General features: G+C 45.4%; 3 protein-coding genes across 6 annotated transcripts in view; 2 read left to right on the forward strand and 1 right to left on the reverse strand.

Annotated features, from left to right (window-relative positions):
- LOC138809111 (nuclear pore membrane glycoprotein 210-like) overlaps positions 1 to 14,730 on the forward strand; it is a 90,616-nt gene extending 75,886 nt beyond the window's left edge. Inside the window, exons 32-40 of the mRNA XM_069995520.1 lie at positions 671 to 888; positions 2,912 to 3,048; positions 5,521 to 5,647; positions 8,712 to 8,861; positions 9,624 to 9,871; positions 10,929 to 11,133; positions 13,469 to 13,573; positions 14,254 to 14,328; positions 14,410 to 14,730. Coding sequence (XP_069851621.1) covers positions 671 to 888; positions 2,912 to 3,048; positions 5,521 to 5,647; positions 8,712 to 8,861; positions 9,624 to 9,871; positions 10,929 to 11,133; positions 13,469 to 13,573; positions 14,254 to 14,328; positions 14,410 to 14,513 — 1,369 coding nt within the window. The 3' untranslated portion in view covers positions 14,514 to 14,730. The remainder of the gene's footprint in view (positions 1 to 670; positions 889 to 2,911; positions 3,049 to 5,520; positions 5,648 to 8,711; positions 8,862 to 9,623; positions 9,872 to 10,928; positions 11,134 to 13,468; positions 13,574 to 14,253; positions 14,329 to 14,409) is intronic.
- On the reverse strand, positions 13,028 to 16,439 carry LOC138809112 (small ribosomal subunit protein eS27). 2 transcript variants are annotated; one of them, XM_069995522.1, is made up of 5 exons: positions 16,382 to 16,439; positions 15,961 to 16,069; positions 15,545 to 15,655; positions 14,781 to 14,955; positions 13,028 to 13,639 (listed from the first exon to the last, which is right to left on the reverse strand). In XM_069995522.1, the coding sequence occupies exons 1-4, from the start codon at positions 16,385 to 16,387 to the stop codon at positions 14,927 to 14,929; spliced, it is 255 nt and encodes an 84-aa protein (XP_069851623.1). In that variant the 5' UTR covers positions 16,388 to 16,439; the 3' UTR covers positions 13,028 to 13,639; positions 14,781 to 14,926. The 2 variants fall into 2 exon arrangements, with proteins under 2 accessions (XP_069851623.1, XP_069851622.1); XM_069995521.1 differs by having other exon boundaries at positions 14,777 to 14,955.
- A 5,493-nt stretch (positions 16,440 to 21,932) lies between these two features.
- On the forward strand, positions 21,933 to 26,596 carry LOC138809113 (ras-related protein Rab-13). 3 transcript variants are annotated; one of them, XM_069995526.1, is made up of 8 exons: positions 21,933 to 22,201; positions 23,687 to 23,747; positions 24,782 to 24,842; positions 25,311 to 25,388; positions 25,484 to 25,573; positions 25,696 to 25,761; positions 25,864 to 25,917; positions 26,070 to 26,596. In XM_069995526.1, exons 1-8 carry the CDS (start codon positions 22,078 to 22,080, stop codon positions 26,145 to 26,147), a joined length of 612 nt encoding a protein of 203 aa, XP_069851627.1. In that variant the 5' UTR covers positions 21,933 to 22,077; the 3' UTR covers positions 26,148 to 26,596. The 3 variants fall into 3 exon arrangements, with proteins under 3 accessions (XP_069851627.1, XP_069851624.1, XP_069851625.1); XM_069995523.1 differs by having other exon boundaries at positions 21,988 to 22,201; positions 25,864 to 25,913; XM_069995524.1 differs by having other exon boundaries at positions 21,988 to 22,201; positions 25,864 to 25,940; positions 26,070 to 26,154.
- The last annotated feature ends 215 nt before the right edge of the window (positions 26,597 to 26,811 follow it).

Below are 26,811 nucleotides of genomic sequence, written 5' to 3' on the forward strand. Positions count from 1 at the left end.
TTGAGCAAAAAAAGCTCAGGAAAAGTGCCCAGGCCCTGAGTTCAAGCCCCAAGACTGACCAAAAAAAACAAAATCAAGTCACTCAAGGGTGGCTTGTGGTTCATGCCTGTCATCCTAGCTACTCAGAAGGCTGAAATATTAGTATCATGGTTTGAAGTCAGATGGGGCAGGCAAGTACGTGAAACTCCAATTATCCACCAGAAAACTCAAGTGGCATTGTGGCTCAAAATGGTAAAGGTTATCTGATTCAAAAAAAATTGTGTTAGCCAGGCGCCTATAATCCTTGCTACTCAGGAGGCTGAGATCTGAGGATCACAGTTCAAAGCCAGCCCAGGCAGGAAAGTCTGTGAGACTCTTATCTCCAATAAACCACCAGAAAACCAGAAGTGGTGCTGTGACTCAAGTGGTAGAGTACTATCCTTGAGCTGAAGAGCTGAGGGACAGCACCCAGGCCCAGAGTTCAAGTCCCACAACCAACAACAAAAAATGTACTGGGATCTTCCCAGTACTGTTTCCTATCTATTTTCTCTTTACAGACATTCTTGTTTGTATCTATTTTGCAGTACAGAGGAACTCAGTAGGCTTGTACATACCAGCCAAGCACCCTATCATTGAGCTACAGCTTCAGCCATTCCTGTCAGAAATATCTACCTTTCATGTCTAATTTCAGAGATGACTTGCTGCTTATTGGACCAGGAAACAGGAATTATACTTACATGGCCCAAGCCGTGAACAAAGGGGTGACCCTCGTTGGGCTCTGGGACCGGAGACATCCAGGCATGGCAGATTACATCCCTGTTGCTGTAGAACATGCCATTGAACCAGACACCAATCTTACCTTTGTTGGGGATGTCATCTGCTTCAGTACTCACCTTGTCAACCAGCATGGTCTGTATACTTTCCCCTTCTCAAAACCACAATTCATAGTTTTAAGGACTCAAAGGCAACTAATCCTTAAGAGAATTTTTCTTCTAAATTATCTAAAATCTAGGCCTTGATGAGCAACACTCAATGCTTGTGAGTGTTTAAGTACTTAGTCCTGTTAACTGATAACTGTTTAGTGACTAGACTACTTGTCTCCACAGCCAATTAGAAGTCAGCTAGTTAACTTATCACTACTGAGCACATAGTCCCACTATTATATAAAGCAGATAATATAGGATGTGCTTTCTCCTTCATTCTGCGCTCTTTTTGTTTTATGAGTGTGTGCTGGTACTAGGTCTTGAACTCAGGGCCTCATGCTTGACTTTTTAACTTAAGGTTGACATCAATTACATATTTTGAACTTGAATACACAGGGAGCTGTACTATTGAGCCGCCAACTACTCCAATCCTGGAATAGTTCCCTTGAACGCACTTACTGCTGTGTGTACTCCAGAGCCAATGAGCTTACTTAACCAGCAGTTCCTATGATCATAAATCTCTTATCAGGGGCTGGGAAGGTAGCTCAGTGGTAGAGCGCTTGCCTTGCATGCCCGAGGCCCTGGGTTCGATTCCTCAGCACCACATAAGCAAAAAGAAAAAAGCCGGAAGTGGTGCTGTGGCTCAAGTAGTAGAGTGCTAGCCTTGAGCTGAAGAGCTGAGGGACAGCGCCCAGGCCCAGAGTTCAGACCCCATGACTGGACCCAAAAAATAAATAAATAAATAAATAAATAAATAAATCTCTTATCAGTGAAGCATCTTTACAGTAGCAAGGATGGTCCCTGAGTCTTCCATTCTGGAATTTGAGAGCACATCCCAAATACATATCATTTTGGATGAAGAAGCAAAAGGGCCACAGGTTAGGATCAGTAATCCTGTAGCTGAGTAATCTAACCCATCCTTGGCATTCCTTTGTGACCTTGAGTTCAACTAAAATGAACAAATCTTCCCACCAGCTGTCACTGACTTCCTCCCAGGAACAGTCAATAAGTCAAGACACAGTCGTACTTAGCAGGGTCTCTATGAAACTTAATCATTAAATTTATCCTGAGCTGGGCCTTCAGTGGCTCACACCTATAATCCTAGCTACTCAGATGGCTGAGATATGAGGATCACGGTTCAAAGCCAACCCTGGCAGGAAACTCTGTGAGACTCTTACCTCCAATAAAACACCAGAAAACCTGAAGTGGTGCTGTGGCTCAAGTGGTAGAGCACTAGGCTTGAGCTGAAGAGCTGAGGGACAGTGCCCAGGCCCAGAGTTCAAGCCCCATGACCAACCAAAAAAAAAAAAAAATTGTCCTGAGCTGGGCGTCGGTGGTTCACACCTGTTATCCTAGCAACTCAGGAGGCTGAGATCTGAGGATTACAGTTTGAAGTCAGCCTGGGTAAAAAAGTCCCATGAGACTCTTATCGCCAATAAACTACTCAAAAAAGCCAAAAGTGGGGCTGGGAAGTTGGCTCAGTGGCAGAGTGCTTGCCTCGCATGCATGAGAACCTGGGTTCCATTCCTCAGCACCACAAAAGCAGAAAAAAGCCTGAAGAGGCGCTGTGGCTCAAGTGGTAGGCTAACCTTCAGCTGAAGAGCAGAGCAACAGTGCCCAGGGTCAGAGTTCAGCCCCCATGACCAACAACAACAAAAAAAGCAAAGTGGCACTGTGGCTCAAATGGTAGAACATTAGCTTTGAGCCAAACAGGCCCAGGGACAGTGCTCAGGCCCTAAATCCAAGCCTCAGGACCAGGAAAAAAAAAAAATTAAATCCTCTACATGATCTGTTTTTTTTCCTAGGAACAGTTACATTTTCTAATAAAGTAGCTCTTTTCATGATGCTGAATGTCAGCAGGTAGATTTTTGTCGTCCTGATGCAAACTAACAAGTTGGATGTTCTTGCTGGGAAGAGATCTCTGAGTTCTTGAAAATAATATGGTCTTGGTCTACAGATTTGGAGTTTGAATAAGGTTAGATCCAAGTGCTTTCTCCTGCTTTTCCTAGGTGAGCCTGGGATATGGATGATCTCTGCTGACAGTATTCTACAGACAGACACTGTCACTGGAGTAGGCATAGCCAGGAGCCCAGGAACTGCAACAATTTTTCATGACATCCCAGGAGTAGTGAAAACATACAGAGAGGTATATTTTCAAGTCAAGTATATTGAAGAGGCTAGGGTTACTATTTTCATGTGTTGGGAATATGCACATAGTAAACACATCTTAGGATGTGAAATACATTCACATAACAAATACAAAGCCAGTGAGCAAACTTTATTAGAACATTAACAGTGCTTAGTATTCTTCACCAGAAAAATGACTAATCTGATTTAAGAAATCATTGTGGCTAATGGTTGATATTAGATAGTAGAAGCAAAGGCATACGTCAAAAAACCATCTGGGGGCTGGGAAGGTGGCTCAGTGGTAGAGTGCTTACTTTGCATGCATGAGGCCCTGGGTTCGATTCCTCAGCACCACATAAGCAAAAAGCCAGAAGTGGTGCTGTGGCTCCAGTGGTAGAGCACTAGCCTTGAGCTGAAGAGCTGAGGGACAGCGCCCAGGCCCAGAGTTCAGGCCCCACGACTGGACCCCCAAAAAAAAAAACAAACATCTGGGAGTCTACTGCAGTACTAGAGGTGAAATAGGATAGTAGACCAGGAGGGAAGTATGCACAAGGCCCTGGATTGGATCCCCCAACCATACCCATACAGCCACCACCACCACCACCATCAAAGCAAAAAAGTGAAGCTAGGATACTCCGTGTAGTACTTACCTGACTTAGGCAAGGGCCTAGGCTGCATCCCCAGAACATGAGGGCTGGCGACTGCTGACTCAGCCTATAATCCTAGCTACTCACCAGGCTGATATCTGAGGATCACAGTTCAAAGCTAGGCTAGGCAGGAAAGTCCCTGTGAGACTTTTTTTTTGGTCCGGTTGTGGGGCCTGTACTCTGGGCCTGGGCGCTGTCCCTCAGCTCTTCAGCTCAAGGCTAGCGCTCTACTACTTGAGCCACAGCGCCACTTCCGGCTTTTTTTCTTTTTGCTTATGTGGTGCTGAGGAATCGAACCCAGGGCCTCAGGCATGCAAGGCAAGCACTCTACCACTGAGCCACCTTCCCGGCCACCCCTGTGAGACTCTTAGCTCCAATTAACCACTCACTCAGAAACAAAGTGGCACTGTGACTCAAAGTAGAGAGCTATCCTTGAGCACAAAGAGGCTCAGGGACAGCCTGAGTTCAAACCCCACAATTGACAATAATAATAATAATAATAAGCAGGATTAAAAGGTCTTAAGAACTAAGCTATGGGTCACTCCAATATCAAGAGATAAGGAGTTAGTTTTTCTCCTAGAAAAAAACAGGTGTTCTAGAAATCAAGTAAAGAAGACATTTCAAGGAGAAAGGGGTTACCAGCCACCTGACATACTATTGAAAAGTAAGTTGAAAAGAGATAATAACTTTTGCAATATGGAGACTAGTACTGTGAATAGTTTTAGTGGGCTGACAGAAGTAAAAGTTTAGCAACAAAAGAGGACTTAAGAGCCTTCAAGGGACTGGGAAGGTGGCTTAGTGGTAGAGCGCTTGCCTTGCATGCATGAGGCCCTGGGTTCAATTCCTCAACACCACATAAGCAGGAAAAAAAAAAGCCGGAAGTGGCGCTGTGGCTCAAGAGGTAGAGCACTAGCCTTGAGCTGAAGAGCTGAGGGACAGCGCCCAGGCCCAGAGTTCAGGCCCCACGACCGGACCCCCCAAAAAAAAAAGAAAGAAAGAAAAAGAACAGGAGCTTCTGAGTTAAAGCACCAGTACTAGCGTGAACACACACATACAACCTGTGATATCAGGCAGAATACTACCAGTATTTTTTTTAAAAAGCAGTCCTGTGAATTTCAAAATAGATTGAGATTACATGAGGTACCAAGCAACAAAGCTTTATAAACTCGCAGTTGTTTTCAAAGGACACTTTATTGCAGTTATTTTAACTAGGGACTCATGGAAGATGACAGTAGGAATGGATAAGTCTTGACTTTTTTTGTGTGCCAGTAATGGGGCTTGAACTGAACAAAGTTTTGCACTCACACTTTGATTTTTCTCTCAAGGCTAGCACTCTTGCCACTTGAGCTACCTCCACTTCCAGCATTTTGCTAGTTAATTGGGGGCAAGAGTCTCCCCAATTTTTCTGCCTATCTCCAAACTGTGATCCTCATATTTCAGCCTCCTGAGTAGCTAGGATAAAATTTTCTTTCTAGAAAATATTTCTTCCCAGGGCTGGGAAGGTGGCTCAGTGGTAAAGGGCTTGCCTTGCATGCATGAGGTCCTGGGTTCTATTCCTCAGCACCACATAAGCAAAAAGAAAAAAGCCAGAAGTGGAGCTGTGGCTCAAGTGGTAGAGCGCTAGCCTTGAGCGCCCAGGCCCCACGACCGGACCCAAAAAAAAAAAAAAAAAAAGAAAATATTTCTTCCCAAAAGTAAACAAACTTTGTGGTATTCATATATGTGGTCCTAAGAAAGGTTAGCTCGTATGTACTAAACAGATGCTCTGGTTAACATAAGTTATGAGGGGTGGAGAGGAAGGGAACCAAATCTTTTTTTAAAACGTTTTTTTGGTTTTCTGACAGGTAATAGTCAATGCATCATCAAGATTAATGCTTAGTTACGATCTCAAGACTTATCTCACCAATACCCCTAATTCAACTGTATTCAAACTCTTCATCACCACTGGCAGAAATGGTGTCAATCTCAAAGGTCAGGAATCTCTTCATAAGTCTAAATGATTTTCTCCATGTTTCCCTTCTCTCAGTATTTACCTTTTTAGATTAATAATGTAAGAGCGCTCGCCTTGAGCTGAAGAGCTGAGGGACAGCGCTCAGGCCCAGAGTTCAAGCCCCACGACCGACAAAAAAAAAAAAAAAAAAATAGATTAATAATGTAAATGTTTAATTTTAAAATTGAGTACTTTTTTTGTTGTTGTTGGTCACAGGGCATAACTCTGGGCCTGGGCATTTCCCTGAGCTCTTCAGCTCAACGTGAGTGCTCTATCACTTGAGCCATAACACCACTTCCAGTTTTCTGGTGGTTACTTGGAGATAAGAGTCTTAGGGATGTTCCTGCCCAGGCGGGCTTTGAATCATGATCCCCAGATCTCAGCCTCCTGAGTAGGATTACGGGCGTGAGCCACCAGCATTGGCTGATTACTTCTTGATGAATAAATCACGGAGTGATAAGAGGCCTCAGAAGTTTTTGTGATCCTGGGGATGAAACCCACAGCCTTAAGCATGTTAGGAAAGAGCTTTACCACCAGACAGATTAGGTGGGAGTTTTCTTTTTTTATGCCAGTCCTCGGGCTTGAAATTTGCTGGTTGAAGTTTTGTGAACTGGCTTCAAACTGTGATCCTCTGGATATCAGCCCCTTGAGCAGCTAGGATCACAGGTATGAGATACCGGCCCTTAGCAACAGTTTTTTTGTTTTGTTTTTTGTCATCGTGGGGCTTGAACTCTGGGCCTGGGCACTATCCCTGTACTCTTCAGCTCACGGCGAGCAATCTACTGCTTGAGCCACAGCGCTACTTAGCCACTTCTGGTTTTCTAGTGGTTTATTGGAGGTAAGAGTCTCACAGACTTTCCTGCCCGGGCTGGCTTTGAACTGTGATCCTCAGATCTCAGCCTCCTGAGTAGCTAAGATTACAGGCTTGAGCCACCAGTGCCCAGCAGCAGTGGTTATCTTTGTGCCTGTCCTGGAGCTTGAACTCAGGGCCTGAGCATTGTCCCTGAGCTTCTTTTGCTCAAGGCCAGCATATTACCACTTGCTCTGCAGCTCTACTGCCAGTTTACAGACTTTTACAGGCTGGCTTTAAACTGCAATCCTCATATCTTGGCCTCCTGAGTAGCTAGGATTACAGGCAAAGCCACCAGTGTTTGGCAGATCTTCAGGGTTTTTTTTTTTTTTTTTTGCCGGTCGTGGACCTGAACTCTGGGCCTAGGCGCTGTCTCTCAGCTCTTCAGCTCAAGGCAAGCACTCTACCGCTTGAGCCAGTGCCACTTCTGGCTTTTTCTGTTTATGTGGTGCTGAGGAATAGAACCCAGGGCCTCATGCATGCAAGGCAAGCACTTTACCATTGAGCCACCTTCCCAGCCCGGTTTTTTTTTTTTGGGGGGGGGGCACGGTCATGAGGCCTGAACTCTGGGCCTGGGCGCTGTCCCTCAGCTCTTCAGCTCAAGGCTAGCCCTCTGCCACTTAAGCCATAGCGCCACTTCCAGCTTTTTCTGCTTATGTGGTGCTGAGGAATTGAACCCAGGGCCTCATGCATGCAAGGCAAACACTCTACCTCTGAGCCACCATCCCAGCCTGTTCTTCAGGTTTTAATAGATTTTTAAATACAGAGATGTATTAAGTCCAAGATAAGGCCTAGGAAATCATTTTAAGGCTTTTTTCTAGAGTTGAGATTTTTTTGGAGTTTGAGATTTTGCTTAGCATTGGCTTATGTTTTGCTCTTCAGTTGTTATTGCCCTGCTTAATTGGGAGAAAAAAAATTGGATATGGTAGCATATTCCTGTAATCCAGCACTGGGAAGTCCAAGGAAGAAGGATCTCAAGTGGCTCAGATGTGTTGTTCAGACTGTAAGGGAGGCAGAGATCAAAAGGAGAGAGGTTCAATGCCAGACAGAGCAAAAAAGTCTGAGTCCCATCTCAGCCAATAGTTGGGCATTTGTGGCAATGCTATGTAAGAAGTATACGAGGATTGTAGTCCAAGCTAACCTGGGCATAAACTCCAGATCCTATCCCAAAAATAATTAAAACATTAAGGGCAAGAGGCATGGCCAAAGCTTTGTGCTTGTCTAACAAGTACAAGGCACTCAGTTCTAACCCCAGTACTGGGGGAAAAAAAACCAAAAAACACTAAAATGAGTCAAATCCAGGCATGGTAACAGATGCCTGCAATACAAGGACCAATTTCCAGCCTGGGCTACCTAGTGGGACCCTATAAAGGGACGGGGGGGAGGGGGGCAGGGCGGGCCACCCTGTATGTGGCAGGGGACAGAACCCTAATAGATTCTGGATCCTATGCTAGGAATTTTTATACATTTTATATCACTTATCTTATTCTGTAGTAATTACCTTCATTCTTAAGGATGAGATAAGAGCATGGTTAGGAGCAAGAACTTGTACAAGGTAGCAATTAACCAGTGGTAGATATGTCTATTTCAAAGTACACTATTGGAAGTACAGATGTGGCTCAAGTAGCAGCATGCCAGCCTTCAGTTAAAAAAAAAAAACCTGGTAAGACCGAGGCCTTGAGTTCAAGCTGCAGCGCGCGCGCACACACACACACACATGGTGGGGGCAGTATACATATAGGTTCTGGGCTTAAATTCAAGGCCTGGACATTGTCTCTGAGCTTTTTTGCTGAAGGCTAAGACTCTACCACCTAACCACAGCTTTACTTCTGGCTTTCTGGTAGTTAATTGAGTCTCAGATTTTCCTGCATTGGCTGGCTTCAAACCATCATCTTCAGATCTCAGCCTCCTGAGTAACTAGGTTTACAGTTGTGAGCCACCCACATCTGGTGCCTCCCCTTTTTTCTGAATGTAGGCTCAATGTCTGCCTGGGCAAAACTAGACTGCAGTGCCACAGTTCCCTCACAGCTAATACTGCAGGCATGTGATATAGTGCCCAACTTTTTATTGGTTGAGATGAGATCTCAAGTTGGCCTTTGAACCAGGATCTTCCCATAATCAGCCCCACAAGTAAGTAGTGCTCTACTGGACCTAATTGCTTTACACATGGTTAGTGATTTCTTTTTGCTCCTTAGGATCCTGTACCCCAAGACAGGCATCAGCAATTACAAAAGTACTTCTTCCAGAGACACTCATGTTGTGTCATGTGCAGTTCAGTAATACTTTGCTAGACATTCCAGCAAGTAAAGTCTTTCATGTTCATTCAGACTACAGCATGGAGAAAGGTGGGATCCAGTAGTTTTCTCCTTATTTACCTATGTGTACAACTATCACTTGTTTTATTTGACATGAAACTATGGCCATTTTTGTTCAATCTGTTGAACAAAATGGACTGAACCATCTCACCAGCATGCAACACTGTTAAATGATTGTTTCTGAACTGCAGGCTATTCCAAGCAAGAGTAGTATTACCAAGTGGAATGCAGAGATGGGTATAACTTTTAAGATGCCTTGATATAAATTACCTGACCTAAAATTAAGATGTCAAATGTAAAGCACTGGCAGGATAGTGCTCACTGGTCTTTAATCATAGCCCATTCTGAAACTAGTGAAAGTAAAGCTTTTAGCTTAGGGTAAGAGTACTTGCCCACCATGAGACCCTATCAGCTACACACAGGCACACACAAACACCGTTACATAAAAAAGTGATTACTCTCAAGTCCTTCACTGCCCTGTATGTACCATCTTACTTGGCATTTTGACTTAGTGGTAATGGCACCATTATACATCCTGTGGGATTGTTTTTTCCTTTGGGTTAGTTTTCATACAACTGAAAGCTCAAGAGAGATTCACATTTCCTCTTGAATTTGGCATTTCCTTTAAGCCTCTGGGCTTTCCTGCTGTTTTTTTTTTTTTTTTTTTTTTGTCAAGGTGATATACAGAGGGGTTTCAGTTATATAAGGTAATGAGTACATTTCTTGTCCACCTTCTTACCCCTTCCTCCAATTTTCTCCTACCCTTCCCCCCAATTTTCCTTTTTATTTCAGGGGTTTATGTCTGCCTTATCAAGGTCCGTCCACAATCAGAGGAGTTGCTCCAGGCCCTCAGTATGGCTGATACATCAGTCTATGGGTGGGCAACACTGGTCAGTGAACGTGGCAAGAATGGAATGCAAAGAATCCTCATTCCTTTCATCCCAGCCTTTCACATTAACCAGTCAGAACTGACTCTTAACCACAAAGACACTGGGGAGATAAAAGTATTGGGAGTGGACAGAGTTCTTGAAAACCTAGAGGTATGTTTCCCTCTATACCAAAATAGGGATTTGAAATTCATTCTCATTCCATGGTTAAAATTACTAAGTTACCTAATTTAATAATTACCAGGTTTTTTTTCTGCCAGTTCTGGGACTTAAACTCAGGGCCTGGTCACTGTCCCTGAGCTTCTTTGGCTCAAGGCTAGCACTCTACCACTTGAGCCAGTCCCACTTCAGGCTTTTTCTGTGTGTGTGGTACTGAGGAATCGAACCCAGGGCTTCTCGTGCATGCTAGGCGTGCACTCTACCGCTGAGCTATCTTCCCAGCCCGAGGAATTTTTTTGTGTAATGCCCTAGGGACAGAACTCTAAGGGTCTTATACTCTTGCTTAGCTTCTTTTGCACTAGGCTGGCACTATGCTAGCTGGAAATGTATTTCCAGCAGTTTGCTGACTGGAAGTGAGACTTTTCTGCCATAACTGGCTTAGATCTGTCTCCTGATTAGCTAAGACTACAGGTGTGAGCAAACTATTCTGAAGCTGACATCTGATAGCAGCAAGCAGAAGCCAGTAGGGCAGACAAATCCTTAAGACTGGGCTACAATTTACTAGCAAAAAGCTAGAAATGGATGTTTTTGGTTTTTTGGGGGGGGAGGAGGGGTCTGGTCGTGGGGCCTGAACTCTGTTCTTCAGCTCAAGGCTAGTGCTCTACCACTGGAGCCACAGCACCAGTTCCGGCTTTTTTCTTTTTGTTTATATGGTACTGAGGAATCGAACCCAGGGCCTCATGCATGTAAGGCAAGCGCTCTACCACTGAGCCACCTTCCCAGCCCCTAGAAAGAGATGGTTTTTGACTCAAGAGAGTTGAGTGCTACATACGAGTTGAAAACGCTGGAGCGGAAGATGCTGAGTTCAAGCTCTAGTACTGCCACGCACGCGCACTCATGAAAACTTGTTCCCTTCACAATTGAGGTTACTCAGGTTAGACTAAACTTTAAATCAACTGTGAGCTGGATAGCTAGAAATAGACCTTAATTCCTGTATAAAATTCAAATACACTGATTCTTCTTTCAATTTTTTTTCTACCTTTTCTCCAAGGTTTTCCCTAGCTCCCCTTTTCTACAGGTCTCGGGCCACAAGCACTCTCCCTTCACACCAGGCCTGGATATCTACCTGGTAAGAGTTGTCAACTTCACTGCCTTGCAGCAGATGGAATCCCCTGTTTTCATTAATATTTCCTGTGCACTCACCAAACAAAGTGAGGCTGTGGTAGTGAGAGCCATGAAGGATAAATCTAGTAAAGGTAAGTATGGGGATGCCCAATGTGTAGTTTTGCCAGTCCTGGGGCTTAAACTCAGGGCTTGGGCACTGTCCCTGAGCTTTTTTGTTCAAGGCTAGCACTCTACCAGTTGAGCCACAACCCTCCTTCCAGTAAGAATGTCACTTTCATGCACAGGCTATTTAATCTGGATGGTAAGTCTATTATTCAGTTTTGCTAATGGAAAACAATCACTTGGGAAAACTACTGAATATGGCTAGGTTTTATGCTAGTAATACTATGAGGTAGGTATAGTGACAAAGGCCTATAATCCTAACACTAAGGGAACTGCCATGATTAGCATGTCAGCTTGGGATACCCAGAAAGACCTATCTCAAAAAAATAAAATAGGGCTGGGAAGGTGGCTCAGTGGTAGAGCGCTTGCCATGCATGCCTGAGTCCCTGGGTTCAATTCCTCAGCACCACATAAGCAAAAAAGAAAAAAAGCCGAAGTGGCGCTGTGGCTCAAGTGGTAGAGTGCTAGCCTTGAGCTGAGGGACAGCGCCCAGGCCCAGAGTTCAGGCCCCACGAGCGGACCCAAAAATAAATAAATAAAATAAAATATACAAATCTCAGCCTTGGGGCTGGGAAGGTGGCTCAGTGGTAGAGCGCTTGCCTTGCATGCATGAGGCCCTGGGTTCGATTCCTCAGCACCACATAAGCAAAAAGAAAAAAGCCAGAAGTGGCACTGTGGCTCAAGTGGTAGAGCACTAGCCTTGAGCTGAAGAGCTGAGGGACAGTGCCCAGGCCCAGAGTTCAGGCCCCACGACTGGACCCAAAAAAAAAAAATCTTAGCCTCGGTGGCTCCCACCTATAATCCTAGCTACCCGAGGCTGAGATCTGAGGATCAGTCTGAAGCCAGTAGACTGGGAAGGTAGCCCAGTACTGGGTTCAACTCCTCAGCACCACATAAACAGAAAAAGCCCAAAGTGGTGTTATGGCTTAAGGGTAGAATGCTAACCCTGAGCCTTAGAGAGCTGAGGGAAAGCACCGGCCTAAAGTTCAAGCCCCTTAACTGACAAAAAAAAAAAAAGACACTAGAAGTGGCTGTGGCTCAAGTGGTAGAACACTACCCTTGGGCATAGAGGCTCAGGGGCAACATGGTTAATTGGAGATAGTCTCATGGACTTTCCTGCACAGGATGGCTCTGAATCACAATCCTCAGACCTCAGCCTCCTGCGTAGCTAGCATTACAGGCATGAGCTCAGGGCCTGGGCACTGTCCCTGAGCTTGCATTCTACCACTTCAGCCACAGTGCCACTTCTGGCTTTTTTTTTTTCTTTTCTTTTTTGGTACTGGGGATCGAACCCAGGACGCCACTTGCTAGGCAAGCGCTTTGCCACTGAGCTACATCCCAGCCCACTTCTGGCTTTTTATGTTTATGTAGTGCTGAGGATTTGAACTCAGGGCTTCACACATGTTAGCAAGCACTTTGGCACTAAGCTACATTCCCAGTCCCCCCCCTTTTTTTGGGGGTCCGAACTCTGAGCCTGGGCACTGTCCCTCAGCTCTTCAGCTCAAGGCTAGCACTCTACCACTTGAGCCACAGCACTACTTCCAGCTTTTTTTTGCTTATGTGGGGGGCATCGAACCCAGGGCCTCATGCATGCAAGGCAAGCGCTCTACCACTGAGCCACCTTCCCAGCCCCCCCATTCCCTTTTTATGTATTGTTTTAACCCTTCCAAGTATAGATGGCACTTTTCCTTTTCTTCTAAGAGCTAAGAACAAAGAATATAGCTTGGTGGTAGGGCTCATACACAGCATGCACAAGACCAGATTCCCATCTTGGGAACCAAAAAGGAGGTAGACAAAAAGGATTCCAGAGTCCTACCAGTAGAATTCTCAATATATGACATATTACAATATTGAGTCTATGGATACACATACTCCATAAAGCTTTAATGGGAGATATAAAGTCAGTAACATAAATAAGCTACAAATACTGTCAGAAGAATGCTACAAATACTCCAGATGCCATACTCATGTTCTGATCATTATATCTCAAAATTTCACTTAATAGATGTATACCTAGGTTGGCATTTTTTTTGGGGGGGTGGGGACTTGAATTAAAGGTGTGGGTGCTGCCTCTTACCATTTTCTGCTTAAGGGTGGTGCTCTACCACTTGAGCCACAGCTTAACGTTATTAGTTAAATGGACTCACATGGACTTTCCTGGCCAGGCTGGCTTCTAACCAAGAACCTCATTCTGAGAATTATAGCATGAACCACCCACACCCAGTTTATTCTTATGACCATGTCCTCAAATGCAGCATCTGCTTTGTCTTACAAAATAACTTTTCGGTTATATCCAATGTGTAGATCATTGTGCAAATCCAGGTGTCTTCAAGCGGTTCGTTGGTTCTTACCAGATCCTCCTCTTTACCCTCTTTGTGGTGTTGGCATCAACAGCTTTCATCTTTCTAGGTAAGGAGTCCTTATGTCTGCACCGTGGACTTTGACTTGGAAATTGCCTTCATTTTATTGCACAAACTGAGGATGAAAATTAGCTGTTTATCATGCCTAATTTATGAAAAGGAAATGACACCGAGCTATAGCCTCCCTAGCTCACCCATTACTTCTTTACCAAAAGTAATAAACTGAGTATAGCAAACTATGAATAGTGGAAACTCCTACTAATAAACCTTGAGAAAAACAGGTACTGTTGTTCCAATCCATGGCTAAGGAGTCAAGCAATATAACATATCACTATTGCCCGCCAATAGTCTCACCTGTGCTTTTATCTTTAAGTTGAACTGAAATTTCCCATTAGTAGTGTACTGCCACTCAATTGTAATTCCCCCCAGTATTGGAGGACTTAAGATAGCCAAAGTCCACACTCAAGCACCTTTTATAATTCAGTGGTTCCACTTAATGCTTACGTCTGTGTACATCCTATATACTTCCAATTATATCTAATTACTACAGATGCCTATATTCCCTATATTAAGGGAATAACAAGGAAAAAAAGGCCTCAGGTACAATCCTTGGATAGTAGAATAGACACAGTGAAGTGAATTGAGTCATTACCTTTTATCCTAAACCTGGGTTTATAAAGGACTTTACTCAAATTCTTAATGGTTCTTTGTTACATCTCCCTTTTCCAGCATATAGTGCTGTTCTAAATAAGATACAGACTGTTCCAGTTGTTTATGTACCAACTATAGGAGCAACACAACAAGGTAACAGCCACTGTCCTCATCTTTGAGCTCAGATACATCTTTACTTACAAGTCATTATTTCCATTCCCTCTTTATCTCTAGGTTCTTATACTACCACATGTCCTCCCTCCTCTCCTTTCCTGAGTGCACAGCCCCCAGCAGGCCAGAGCCGACTACAGCATTGGCTATGGACAAGAAGGTATTAATGTGTACTTGGACAAGTCACCCATAAACGCAGGAAAATGGGAAGTTTCGAGCTCTAAACAAGGAGAAGCCTAGCAGCAAACTATACTAATTCTCTAAAGGCTGTTGAAAAGTGTAAATAAAGGATGTGAGGGCTTTTTGTTAACTTTGTTGGATTGTTTTAAAGATGAACAGTTCTTAATATTAGGAAAACAAATCACAAATAAACTTTATCTAGAACCTTAAGGTCCCAAATAGACTTTTTTGAAGTTACTTGGCCACTTACTTGCCTCAAAAGACTAGCATTCTTCTCTTCTGGTTGCCCCTGAATACTTGAGGCAGGAAGTTCCTAAGCAGTTAAACAAGACAATGAACATGATATATCCAAAATGTGTTTATTGGGACGGTTTCCCATTCATCTTGGTTCACGGTGCTTTTAGTGCTGCTTCCTTCTGAAGGAACATCCTGGAAGGAAAAAGTACAAAGGTTACATGACTTCCACCTATCTACCCTCCCCATTGCCTCACCCACCTCCACAAAATTACATGCCACAGTAAGGTACTCATTTTCCAACTCCACTAGCTATACCTTATTTATCTATATACCATTTCCTATTTGCCTGAGCCTATTAGAAACCATTTAATCAAAACCCATCAATCCTAGCTTTACTCAACAGTGCTGACACACTAGCATACTATTTTGATAATGCCTATTTGTATAAAAGACAGGAAACACCTTCTTTACAAGTCAGTCTACAGTTACATGTATAAGATTTCTCACTAAGGAATTCTAGGACAAAAAGCACCACCTGGGAAGGCCACCAATGACTCACAGCTTTAATTGTATCTACTCAAGAGAACTAAGATCTGAGAGTCACAGTTCAAGGCCAACCTGGGCAGTTAAGCCTGAGGCTCTTAATCTCCAATTAATACCAAAAGGCCAGAAGTGGAGCTATGGCTTTGAGCACAAATGTACTCAGGGACAGCAGCCAGGCCATAACCCTGAAAGGGTCTTTAACAAAAACAAAAACCACAGCATCATTTAGACCATTTACCTTCTGTAAGCCTTGCTTTTCCTCCTGTAGGCTGGCAGAGGACAGTAGAGCAACCAACACACAAAACTACTGTTTGTGCATGGCTAAAGACCGTGGTGATTTTATAGCATCCTAGAAAAATATAGTCAAGCAGTGAAAGGTTAATAGTTTTCAATGGCCACCCCTAATCATTTCTAACTCGTCCCACTGGTGTTTCCTGTGGAATATGGAGACTTCGATGGGGAATTATTAACTCCAAACACTCCAAAAACTGCACGTTACTAGTCACATACATTTTAACTTTCATAAATCAGGAGTAGCAGTGTATCTATTTTACAGACTACGAACGCAGGCTGACAAGTTGCTTTAAGGATAAAGCACAAGTGACACTTCAACTGGTCCCCGTTGCTTTCCCACTGTCCGGCCAGTCAACTTACCTGGGCATTTCACATCCATGAAGTAGGAATTGGGGCTCTGCACCAGGCGCTTCTTCTTGTGTTTCCTCTTCTCCTCTTCAGGAGAGGGATGAAGGAGATCCTTTGCGAGCTAGGAGGCAGGAGCGCGGAGATTTAGAAAGCAACGGAGAAAGGAGGGAAATAAAAAGTTCCTACGGTCACACACCGGGGGAAAGTCGCCCCTCGCCGCCCCTGGCGTCTGCGCAGCTGGGCCGCCATCTTATCTCCTCCCCGCCCCCGTCAATACGGGTGGCCCTCGGCCGCAGCGGCTCCTGGAGTTAAACGCCCTAAGAAGTGCAGCGAGTCTATAAATGGGGCTGCTCCAGGACCCAAAACCAGCGTAAGGAGGGGCACGAGCACCGCAGAAGGAGCACTTAGCCGAAACCTCGCCCAGGGCACTCACAGGCATGTTCTCGGGAGGAGGTCGTCACCGCCGGAAAGGAGCGAAAGCGGAAATCCTGCCCCTTATATAGGGACTCTCACCGGAAGTGGCGTAACGAGCTTGCCCCGCCATGTTGGGAAGGTCAGAACCTCGTCGGAGTGGGGCGTGGCGGGGCCGCCATTTGCAGAAGGGATCGATGGTGGTCGCTTCGCAGATGAGGCGTCGCCATGTTGTGAGTCCCGTATTGAGCTCCTTCGAGGGGTTAAGGCACACTGGCTGAAGCCTGGTAAACGGAGCAGCCGAGGCAACCGACACAAGACCGCGCCATATCGAGGACTTGTTTTATTTTTCTTTTTTTTTTTTTTTTTTTTTTTTTTTTAATTTTTTTTATTGTAGAGATACTATACAGAGGGTTGTTTTATTTTTCAATTACCGATATTGCTTACTATTTAGTAATTCTGCATGTAAATAGTCTATTTAGTATTCTATTAGGGCTGGGAAGGTGGCTCAGTGGTAGAGCGCTTGCCTCGCATGCATGAGCTCTGGGTTTGATTCCTCACTCAGCACCACATAAGCAGAAAAAAGCCCAAGTTTTAAGATGCTAGCCTTGAGCTTAAGAGCTGAGGGACAGCGCCCAGGACCGACTGTATATATGTGTGTGTGTGTGTGTTCCACTTAATAATCATGGATAAGCTTCACACCTGTAATGCTAGCTACTCACAAGGCTGAGATTTGAGAATCCGAGTTCAAAGCCAGTTTGAATGAGAAAGTTGACTGAGACTCATCTCCATTTAACCAGTTAAAAAAAAAACAACAAGTAGAGCTGGTTATGTGGTAGAGTGCTAGCCTGGAACATGGAGCTGGGTGCTGGTGGCTCTTGCCTATAATCCTAGCTATTCAGGAGGCTGAGATCTGAGGATGGCGATTCAAAGTCAGCCAGGGCAGGAAAGTCCATGAGACTTTTTTTTTTTTTTTGTCAGTCTGAGGGCCTGAACTCTGAACCACCTTCCCAGTCCATGAGACTCTTATCTCCAATTAACCACCAGAAAACAGAAAGTAACCAAGTAGCCGTGTGGCTCAAGTGGTTGAGTGCTCACCTTGAACTGAAGAGCGCTGGGACAGTGTCCAGGTCCAGAGTTCAAGTTCCATGACCAACAAGAAAATAATGATAATAGGGTCTGGGAAGGAGGCTCAGTGGTAGAGTGCTTGCCTTGCATGCATGAGGCCCTGGGTTCAATTCCTCAGCACCACATAAGCAAAAAGAAAAAAGCCGGAAGTGGCGCTGTGGCTCAAGTGGTAGAGCACTAGCCTTGAGCTGAAAAGCTGAGGGACAGCGCCCAGGCCCAGAGTTCAGGCCCCACAACCGGATCCCCCCCAAATAATAATAATAATAATAATAATAATAATAATAATAATAATAATAATAATAATGTGGTTTGAAGCCAGCACTGGGAGCACAAGCCTATAATGCTAGCCTCTTAAGAGGCTGAGATCTGAGGATTCTATTTCAAAGCCAGCCAGGACAGAAGTCCTTGAGACTCTCTAATTAACCACAAAAAGCTGAAGTGGAGCTGGGAATGTGGCCTAGCATGCCTAGCATGCATGAAACTCCTCACTACACATAAACAGAAAACACTGCAAGTGGCACTGTGGCTCAAGCGGTTGAGTGCTAGCCTTGGGTGAAAGCAGCTCAGGGACAGTGTCCAAGCCCTGAGTTTACACCCCAGGACTGAAAAAAAAAAAAAAAAAAAAAAGGCTGGAGCTGTGGTTCAACCACCCCTTGTGGTTCAAGCTAGCCCTAAGCAAAAAGAGTTCAGGTACAACACTCCAGCTGGTAATTCAAGCCCTATTACTGGCACACACACATATTAAGACTAAAAGAAAGACAACTAGCCATGCAAAGATCTTAGGGGAAAAGCATTCTATGCTGCAAGGCTAGAATGAGTCTGGCGTAGTTGAAAGAGTAAGTCAGTAGTTACCTATGATTTGAAAGCCTAGGGGAGGATCTTATTGGAGTTACAATAAAAGCAGGTATACACCAGCCTAAGTCTTAGAGAGAGGTAAATAGAACAATAATATATTGCTGGAAGTGCAAAATCCAGACCAAGCAGATAGAAAGAAAAAGACTTATAACTTTTATCAGAATAATTCATGGTAACTGAACAATTGTGTGTGTGTGTGTGTGTGTGTGTGTGTGTGTGTGTGTGTGTGTGTGTGTGTGTGTGTGTGTGTCCTTGTGCTCTTGCTTAGCTTTTTTTTTTTTTTTGGTCAGTCATGAGGGCTGAACTCTGGGCCTGGGTGCTGTCCCTCAGCTCTTCAGCTCAAGGCTAGCACCCTATCACTTGAGCCACACCGCCACTTCCAGCTTTTTTCTGCCTATGTGGTGCTGAGGAATCGAACCCAGGGCCTCATGCATGTGAGGCCAGCACTCTACCACTGAGCCAACTTCCCAGCCCCTTGCTTAGCTTTTTTATTGAAGGCTGGTGCTCTACCATTTGAGCCATGTTCTCGTTTCTGGTTTTTTGCTAGTTAATTGGAAATAAGAGTCTCACGGTGGGACTAAGAAGGCAGCTCAGTGGTAGAGTGCTTGCCTCCCATGCATGCGTCCCTGGGTTTGATTCCTCAGCACCATATAAGCATGAAAAGCTGGAAGTGGCAATGTGGCTCAAGTGGTAGAGTGCTAGCCTTGAGCTGAAGAACTGAGGGACAGCGCCCAGGCCCAGAGTTCAGGCCCCACAACTAACAACAACAACAACAAAAAAAAGAGTCTCATGGTTTTGTCTGTACTATAATCCTCAAATCTCAGTCTTCTAAGTATTTAGGATTATAGGCATGAGCCATCAGCGCCTGACTATATTGAGTACTTAAGGGACAGGTGAAACATGGTTGTGTCAAGGAGGAAAAATTTGGAAGGAATTGAAGTAAAAGATAGGAGAGAATAGAAAGGAATTGAGGCTTGGGCACATAGCTCAGTGGTAGAGTGCTTGCCTAACAGGCACAAGGCCGTAGGTGGATGCTTAGGACTGGGGAAAAATAGAATTGAGCTGTGATACACATTTGTAGTCCCACCAGCTAGGGAAGTGGAGGCCAGGAGACCCCTTGAATCCAGGAACTAACATAGCTGTTACTGAGAAGAGGGGAACATGGGTATAAAGGACTGGAGGTGTGACTCATGTGATAGAGGATTTGTGTAAAAAAGGGGCAGCCCTGAGTTCCAATTGTCAAAGCAAAACAAAGCTGGGCACCTGTGGCTCATGCCTGCAATCCTAACTACTGAGGAGGCTGAGCTCTGAGGATCACAATTTGAAGCCAGACCTGCAGGAAAGTCCAGGAAAGTTTTTTTTGTTTTGTTTTGTTTTGTTTTGCCAGTCATGGGGCCTGAGCTCTGGGCCTGGGCACTGTCCCTCAGCTCTTCAACTCAAGGCTAACACTCTACCACTTGAGCCACAGCACCACTTCCGGCTTTTTTTTTCTACTTATGTGGTGCTGAGGAATCGAACCCAGGACCTCATGCATGCAAGGCAAGCGCTCTACCACTGAGCCACCTTTCTAGTCCTCCATGAAAGTCTTATTCCATTTAACCACCTAAAAACCTTTGAGCTATATAGCTCCAAATGGTAGAGCACTAGCCTTGAGCAAAAAAAGTTCAGTGGCAATGTCCAGGCCCTGAGTTCAGGCCCTGCAGATGGCACAAAAAAAGAAAAAGCCAGGCACTGGTGGCTCATGCCTGTAATCTTAACTATTCAGAAGACAGATCTGAGAATCACCAGGTCAAAGCCAGTGAGGGCAGGACAGTGAGATTCTTATCTCTAATAAACTACTCAGAAAAAAGCCAGAAGTGGTATTGTGGCTCAAGTGGTAGAGCACTAGCCTTGAGTACAAATAGGCTCAGGGACAGGGCTAGGCCCTAAGTTCAAGCCCCAGGATTTGCAAAAAAAAAAAAAAAGGAGGGGGGCTGGGAAGTTGGCTCAGTGATAGAGCGCTTGCCTTGCATGCCTGAGGCCCTGGGTTCGATTCCTCAGCACCACATAAGCAAAAAGAAAAAAGCCGGAAGTGGCGCTGTGGCTCAAGTGGTAGAGCACTGGCCTTGAGCTCAGTGCTCAGTGCTCAGGCCCAGAGTTCAGGCCCCACAACCGGACCAAAAAAAAAAAAAAAAGGAGGAAACAAAACATGGTCATAGGTAACAAAGTAAACTGACAAAAGATGCTTTCTCATAACTAGTACACATTTTTATGATAGAGACATATCTTTAGAAAAGAATATGGGGAGAAAAATACAGTCAGAATTTCATCGTATATACCACAAAATTAGGAAAAGTAAAGGAAGGGGTAGGCCAATGGGGGGAGGGTGACACTGATGGGACCTATACAATCAATAATCAAGATACATTATATTCATAAGCTGCTTTGTTAAATGGCACTTCCTTTGTACAACTACTTTTTTTTTTTGTCAGTCATGGGACCTGAACTCTGGGCCTGGGCGCTGTCCCTCAGCTCTTCAGCTGTAGACTAGCGCTCTACCACTTGAGCCTCGGCCCCACTTCCAGCTTTTTCTGCTTATGTGGTGCTGAGGAATCGAACCCAGGGCCTCATGCATGCAAAGCTCTACCACTGAGCCACATTCCCAGCCCCCTGTACAACAACTTAAATGTAATAAAATATTAAAAAAAGAAAGCAAGGTTACTTTGAATAATGTTTTCCAAAGGTCAAGATAAAAATTCTGTTTCTTTATAGCAATGTTGTCTATACTTAAGAGTCTAAGTTGCTAAATCTCAACTTTCCCAGACCATTTTGAATAGCAAGATGCCAGACACACTGTCCCATTACCATTTACAAGCGATGTTCATTCATACTTATATATATGCATATATATCGACATAAAGAGTGTTTAAATCCCATTCTCTGTGTTCTTGAGCTATCTGATCAAAAAAGAAAAATCACACACCAGAAGGCCTCAAAACGAAAACTCTTCGGACTGAAGAACCATAATGGGGAAGAGGAGATACAGGGAGGAAGGCTGTGTGTAGTTTGTTTTGGGGGTGTAGCGGGATGGGCTGATTTATAACTAGCTTCTAACTATAACTAATGTTCACTGTGTTCCACCAGGGGGCAGATGTACCCAGTAAATCACTTGCCACTTCTGGGCTCCCGCTCTTTCCAAAGGGAGCTGGAGTCCATAAAACTGAGGGCGTGAGAACACCCAACACTAGGGTTCCAGGACCTGTGGCCCGGCCTCGGGAAGGCTTCTGAGCGACCTTGAAAACCCAGCTTCTGCTTTTGATGACTTTCCAGTGCCAGCCCCAACCTCCACCCTCTGAGTCCAAATTCTTTGCCCTTCCCCTAATTAAAAAAAGAAATCTCTTTTCCCGGTCGTTTGGTTAGCCCTGGGCTTCCCTTCTCCCCAGTCTCTCCAGCCAGAAGAACTGACAGGAACGACCCGAGAGGAACCGCAAGCTCTCGGCAGGTTGCAGGGCCCGGGCCGGGAAGGACCGGAGCCGGAGGACCCGGGGCCCGGCCCGGCCCTCGCCTCGCCGGCGGGAGGGGGCGGAGTCGGCAGGAGTTGCCGCCTCTCTCTTTCCCGGAGCTAGGGCGGAGAGGGAGGGAAACTTCTTCCTGGCCTGGGCTCGGGGCCCACTCGGTCCGCCAACCCTCCCATTCCTCCTCCAACCAGTGCCGAGCCCTTCCCCACCCCTCTCCCCGCAGCCCCCAGTGTCCGCCATGGCCAAAGCCTACGACCACCTCTTCAAGTTGCTGCTGATCGGGGACTCGGGGGTGGGCAAAACTTGTCTGATCATTCGCTTTGCAGAGGACAACTTCAACAGCACCTACATCTCCACCATTGGTGAGACCACACTGACCTCCGATTCCCCCTGCACCTTACTTAGGGACTCTGCTTTTCTGTCCTCTTGGAAAATCACTTCTAACTCCAGCCCCTGACCTCTGGCTCGACGCCCCCCCCCCAATACTGGTCTCTAACCTGTGACCTCTCTGAGGCTCCCTCCCCTAACTGTTCACCTAGGGCTCTCCATCTGCTCTTCACCATTCCTGCCTCCCTCTACCAACAGCTGTCCTTACTTCTGCTGGCCAATTCTTTCTGTTCCGCTAGCTTGCTCCTTGCATCCCCTCACCTTCAGATCTGTTTCCCAGGTTCCCTCCCCTCTACAGGGTTTTGGGAGGGAAGGTGGAACTGTGTGGCTGGGTATCTGGGGATGGGGGTGGCTGTTTGACTGTGATCATGAATATGCATTCGCCTGTTGCTGGGAATGAGGGGACTTTTGGGGTCTCTGAGTCATCCCTCTGGTGACTCATCCTTTTCTCTGGATCCCCCAGCAGGCTCAGAGGAGGTTCCTAAGTGTTTCTGCTTAGTGCTGTGTCTCCTCTCTTCCTCTCATTTTTCTTTATCTCCTCTGGCCTGGGAAATAAGACCAGGAGAGCCTCAAAATAATTCTGGTTACAAAGAGAAAGGAAATCTATCCCTCTCTCATACCCCAGACTCAGGAGGAATCCTGGTGAATCTTAATTCCAAGTGGATCACTAGTTAGTTGGCAAAGACTGGCCAACTACCTTTTCCCTTATTCGCTGTGGTGTGTGTGTGTGTGTGTGTGTGTGTGTGTGTGTGTGTGTGTGTGTGTGTGTGTGTGTGTGTGTGTGTGTGTGTGTGTGTGTGTGTGTGTGTGTGTGTGTGTGTGTGTGTGTGTGTGTGTGTGTGTGTGTGTGTGTCTTAGGGCTCAAAGTCTGATCTTGGGCACTGTTCCTGAGTTTTTGTGCTCAAGACTAATGTACTACCACTTGAACCACAAAGCCACTTCTAACTTTTTGGCACTCAATTGGAGATCGTTTTATGGACTTCCTGCCTCGGTTGCTTTGAACCTCGATCCTCAGATCTCAGCCTCCTGAGTAACTAGGATTACAGATGTGAGCCACAAGCATCGGCCCTTTTCTCTTACTCATTACCCCATAATGCCAGGAGGGTAGTGAGTACCGACAGGTTCTATGAAAACAGAAGGAGAGAGGAATAAGGAATGTGAAAATAATATTTGGGAGGAGATAGAGGCTGAAGCCTAAGAATTGTCAGCTGGCCTAGCCTTATGCTCCTTGCAGAATTTATACCTGGTGGGGGGGGAAGGGGTACATAAAGTAAAAACATTATGCTTGCTATATAAATACAGCTTTGAGAAAAAGCCTCCTAAATGTCTACTTCCAACCAAGTTGCTTCCCCAAGTACCAGCCCTATGGAGTTATTGGCGCTGCCTCTGGTCTCTCCCACCATGCTCTTCTATGCATACATACACTCATCTGGACTTCGGTGCATACATTTCCCCCCTAGGAATTGATTTCAAGATACGTACTGTGGATGTGGAGGGGAAGAAGATCAAACTTCAAGTCTGGTGAGTACACACTTCCCTCCCCATGTCCATACACACACCTAGCCAGCCTTCCCCATTTACCGCCCCCCCCCTTTTTTTGTGCCAGTCCTGGTGCTTGAACTCAGGGCCTGGGCAGTGTCCCTGAGCTTCTTTCGCTCAAGGCTCACGCTCTACTCCTTGAGCTACAGCACCACTCCAGCTTTTTCTGTTTATGTGGTACTGAGGAGTCGAACCCAGGGCTTGCTGTATGCTAGGCAAGCACTCTACCACTAAGCCACCTTCCCAGCCTACAACCCGTTGTTTCTATTTTGCTTCGCTTGTCCTGCTTTCCCTGTGACCGCTTTCTACCACCACTCTTCATTTATTTGCTTAGTCAGCTGTCCTTCCATCTCTCTTCCTGTTCTCCCAGCCATTTTAAGCTGATTTGTAACTGTTGATTCCCTCAGGGTCAAATCATTCTCTGAACTTGAAAGCAAATGTCTGTTGAGCTACCGTGTAGAAACAGGGCAAAAATAATTAAGATTTGACTCCAATACTATTGATATCTCTAAATTATAGTGGTTACAAGGCCAGGTATAGAGGTTTGACTAAACTACACAAGGAAGTTGGAGACCCTGAAGATATTCAAGGGTTTAGCGGAGAAATTGTATTATAGATAAGAGCAGATAGGGGTTCAGATCCAGGCTCTGATTTATAGTAATTATCCACTCTCTCCAAATCTCTTTCCTCACTGGGAAATGGAAAATAAAACAAGACTTGCTGGCATAGGGTGAGTTCTGGACAACATGATATATGCACATAAAAAAATGCTACTTTTAAGCATGCTTGGCACAGAGTAAGCATTCAATGAGTAAACAAAAGACATCCTGTTGTTTGGTCCTCTACCATCTCTCAATAGCAACCCAAATGTCTTTCATCCTCTTCCTCCTTTACCATTTCCTGATTCTGGTCTTTCAGCCCCACTATGTTGTAAAAGCTGAAATTCTTAGGGAAGGAATTTTATGCTTGGAGAGACCCCTTTCCTCTATCCCATCCCATGGAAACTTCTTCTTCAGGGACACAGCTGGCCAGGAGCGATTCAAGACGATAACTACTGCCTATTACCGTGGAGCTATGGTATGAAGTGTGGGTCTAGACAATTGCTGAGGACTTGGGATTAGAATTAGTTTTTGTTTTTGCCAGTTCTGGGGCTTGAACTCAGAGGCCTGGGCTCTAACTTTTGTGCTCAAGGCTAGTGCTCTACCACTTGAGCTACAGCTCCACTTCTGGCTTTTGGGTAGTTTATTAGAGGTTAAGTGTCTCACAGACTGTCCTGCCTGGGGTAGATTGGTACTATAATCCTCAGATCTCAGCTTCCTGAGTAGCTAGGTTTACAGGTGTGAGCACCAGTGTCTGGCTTAGAATTTGTTTTTTGAGTACAGAAGGGTCAAGTGTTGGGGCAGATAAAAATGGAGGCACAGTATGAGTTGCAAAGAATACATATAGCTTATGTTTAGCCTGGGAGTGGGATTTGCTGGGTCACCTAGAAGGTAGTGAGAAACCTAAATAGGACTGTGGTCTAAGGTAAACTTCCCTATCCCCCAGGGCATTATCCTAGTATATGACATCACAGATGAGAAATCCTTTGAGAATATCCAGAACTGGATGAAAAGCATCAAAGAGGTAAGGACCCTCCAGAAGAGATGGAGGAACTGAGTCAACACTGTAGGAGGAGAAGGCCAGGATCCAACTTTTTTGTCTTACCCTTCTGCTCCCAGAATGCCTCTGCTGGGGTGGAGCGCCTCCTACTGGGGAACAAGTGTGACATGGAGGCCAAGAGGAAAGTGCAGAAGGAGCAGGCCAGTAAGGTGAGGGCCAGGCTGGATGATGCTCTGCAGCAGGGCTGGGAGAATGTACATGAGGTCCAATTGGAGAGGCCTTTGCTGCTGCCCTTTATCCAATGCTGTCCTTCCTACTTCACCCCCTACAGTTGGCCCGAGAACATGGAATCCGATTCTTCGAAACAAGTGCCAAATCTAGCATGAATGTGGATGAGGTGAGACTCACCTTCCTCCCCACCCCCACCCCCCAAGAGATGGATTATTTTGAGATAGATTGATCCTTCTCTCTGATCCATTCTGAATAATCTCTCATTTAGGCTTTTCGTTCCCTGGCCCGGGATATCTTGCTTAAGTCAGGAGGTCGGAGGTCGGTGAGTTGGTTCTACTGAGCCAGGTACCACTAATAGGAGTAAAAACGGAGGAGGAAATCAGTGCTAAGGCTTCCCATGTGGGTCAACTTCGGCTTATAGCCTCATACCCCCAAGGAGCCTTTCACACCGTAACCTGCTCTTTTTGCCCGCAGGGAAACAGCAACAAGCCCTCCAACACTGACCTAAAATCCTGTGACAAGAAGAACGCCAGCAAGTGCTCCCTGGGCTGAGGTCTTTTCTTTGCCTCCTACCCTGAGCCTGGAGGCTCAACCTGAGGGAGGCGGGGCTGAGGTGGGGCTGCACAGGACAGAAATATTGGTGGAATTGGATGGATAGAGCAGTAGGTGGTGTGGAGAATGAGAACCAAAAATGGAAAAAGGGAGAAAAGGAATGCAGGGGCAGGGAGACAGAGGCGAAAGGATCAAGAAAGTGAAAGATGGTAGAGAAGGTAGAAGAAGAAAGAAGAGGGAACAGAGAAAAGATGGCCCCAAGTCTTAGACCCTTCTTTGGGTTGTTGGTTTTTTGTTTTGTTTGCAGGTGTCTAACATTAATGTAATATATTGATTTATTGTGTTACTAGATTCAGGTGTTAGGTTCCTGGGTCAGGCTGCCAATCTCAGAAGGTTTGTCACTTTGCATGGTCTTTCTTAGTATTAAAGACCACTATTTGCACAAATGACCTGTGTGGATAACTTTCATTATTGTCAGAATTGTTCTACATTCAGAACAATTCTTGTTACTTCAAAGTGGCTGGTCCACTAAGTCTGGCAAGCAAGGAGCAGGAGGCACATGAGGACACATGACCCGAACAACTGATTCCCAGAGGACCACGATGGGCAGACAGACTTGTTCTAAGTGCAGGATATTCCAAGGGAGAAGGACCAAAGTGTAGCC

This window comes from Dipodomys merriami, unplaced genomic scaffold (assembly GCF_024711535.1).
Source record: "Dipodomys merriami isolate MVZ:Mamm:240054 unplaced genomic scaffold, mDipMer1.0.p SCAF_485, whole genome shotgun sequence".
Lineage (NCBI taxonomy): Eukaryota > Metazoa > Chordata > Mammalia > Rodentia > Heteromyidae > Dipodomys > Dipodomys merriami.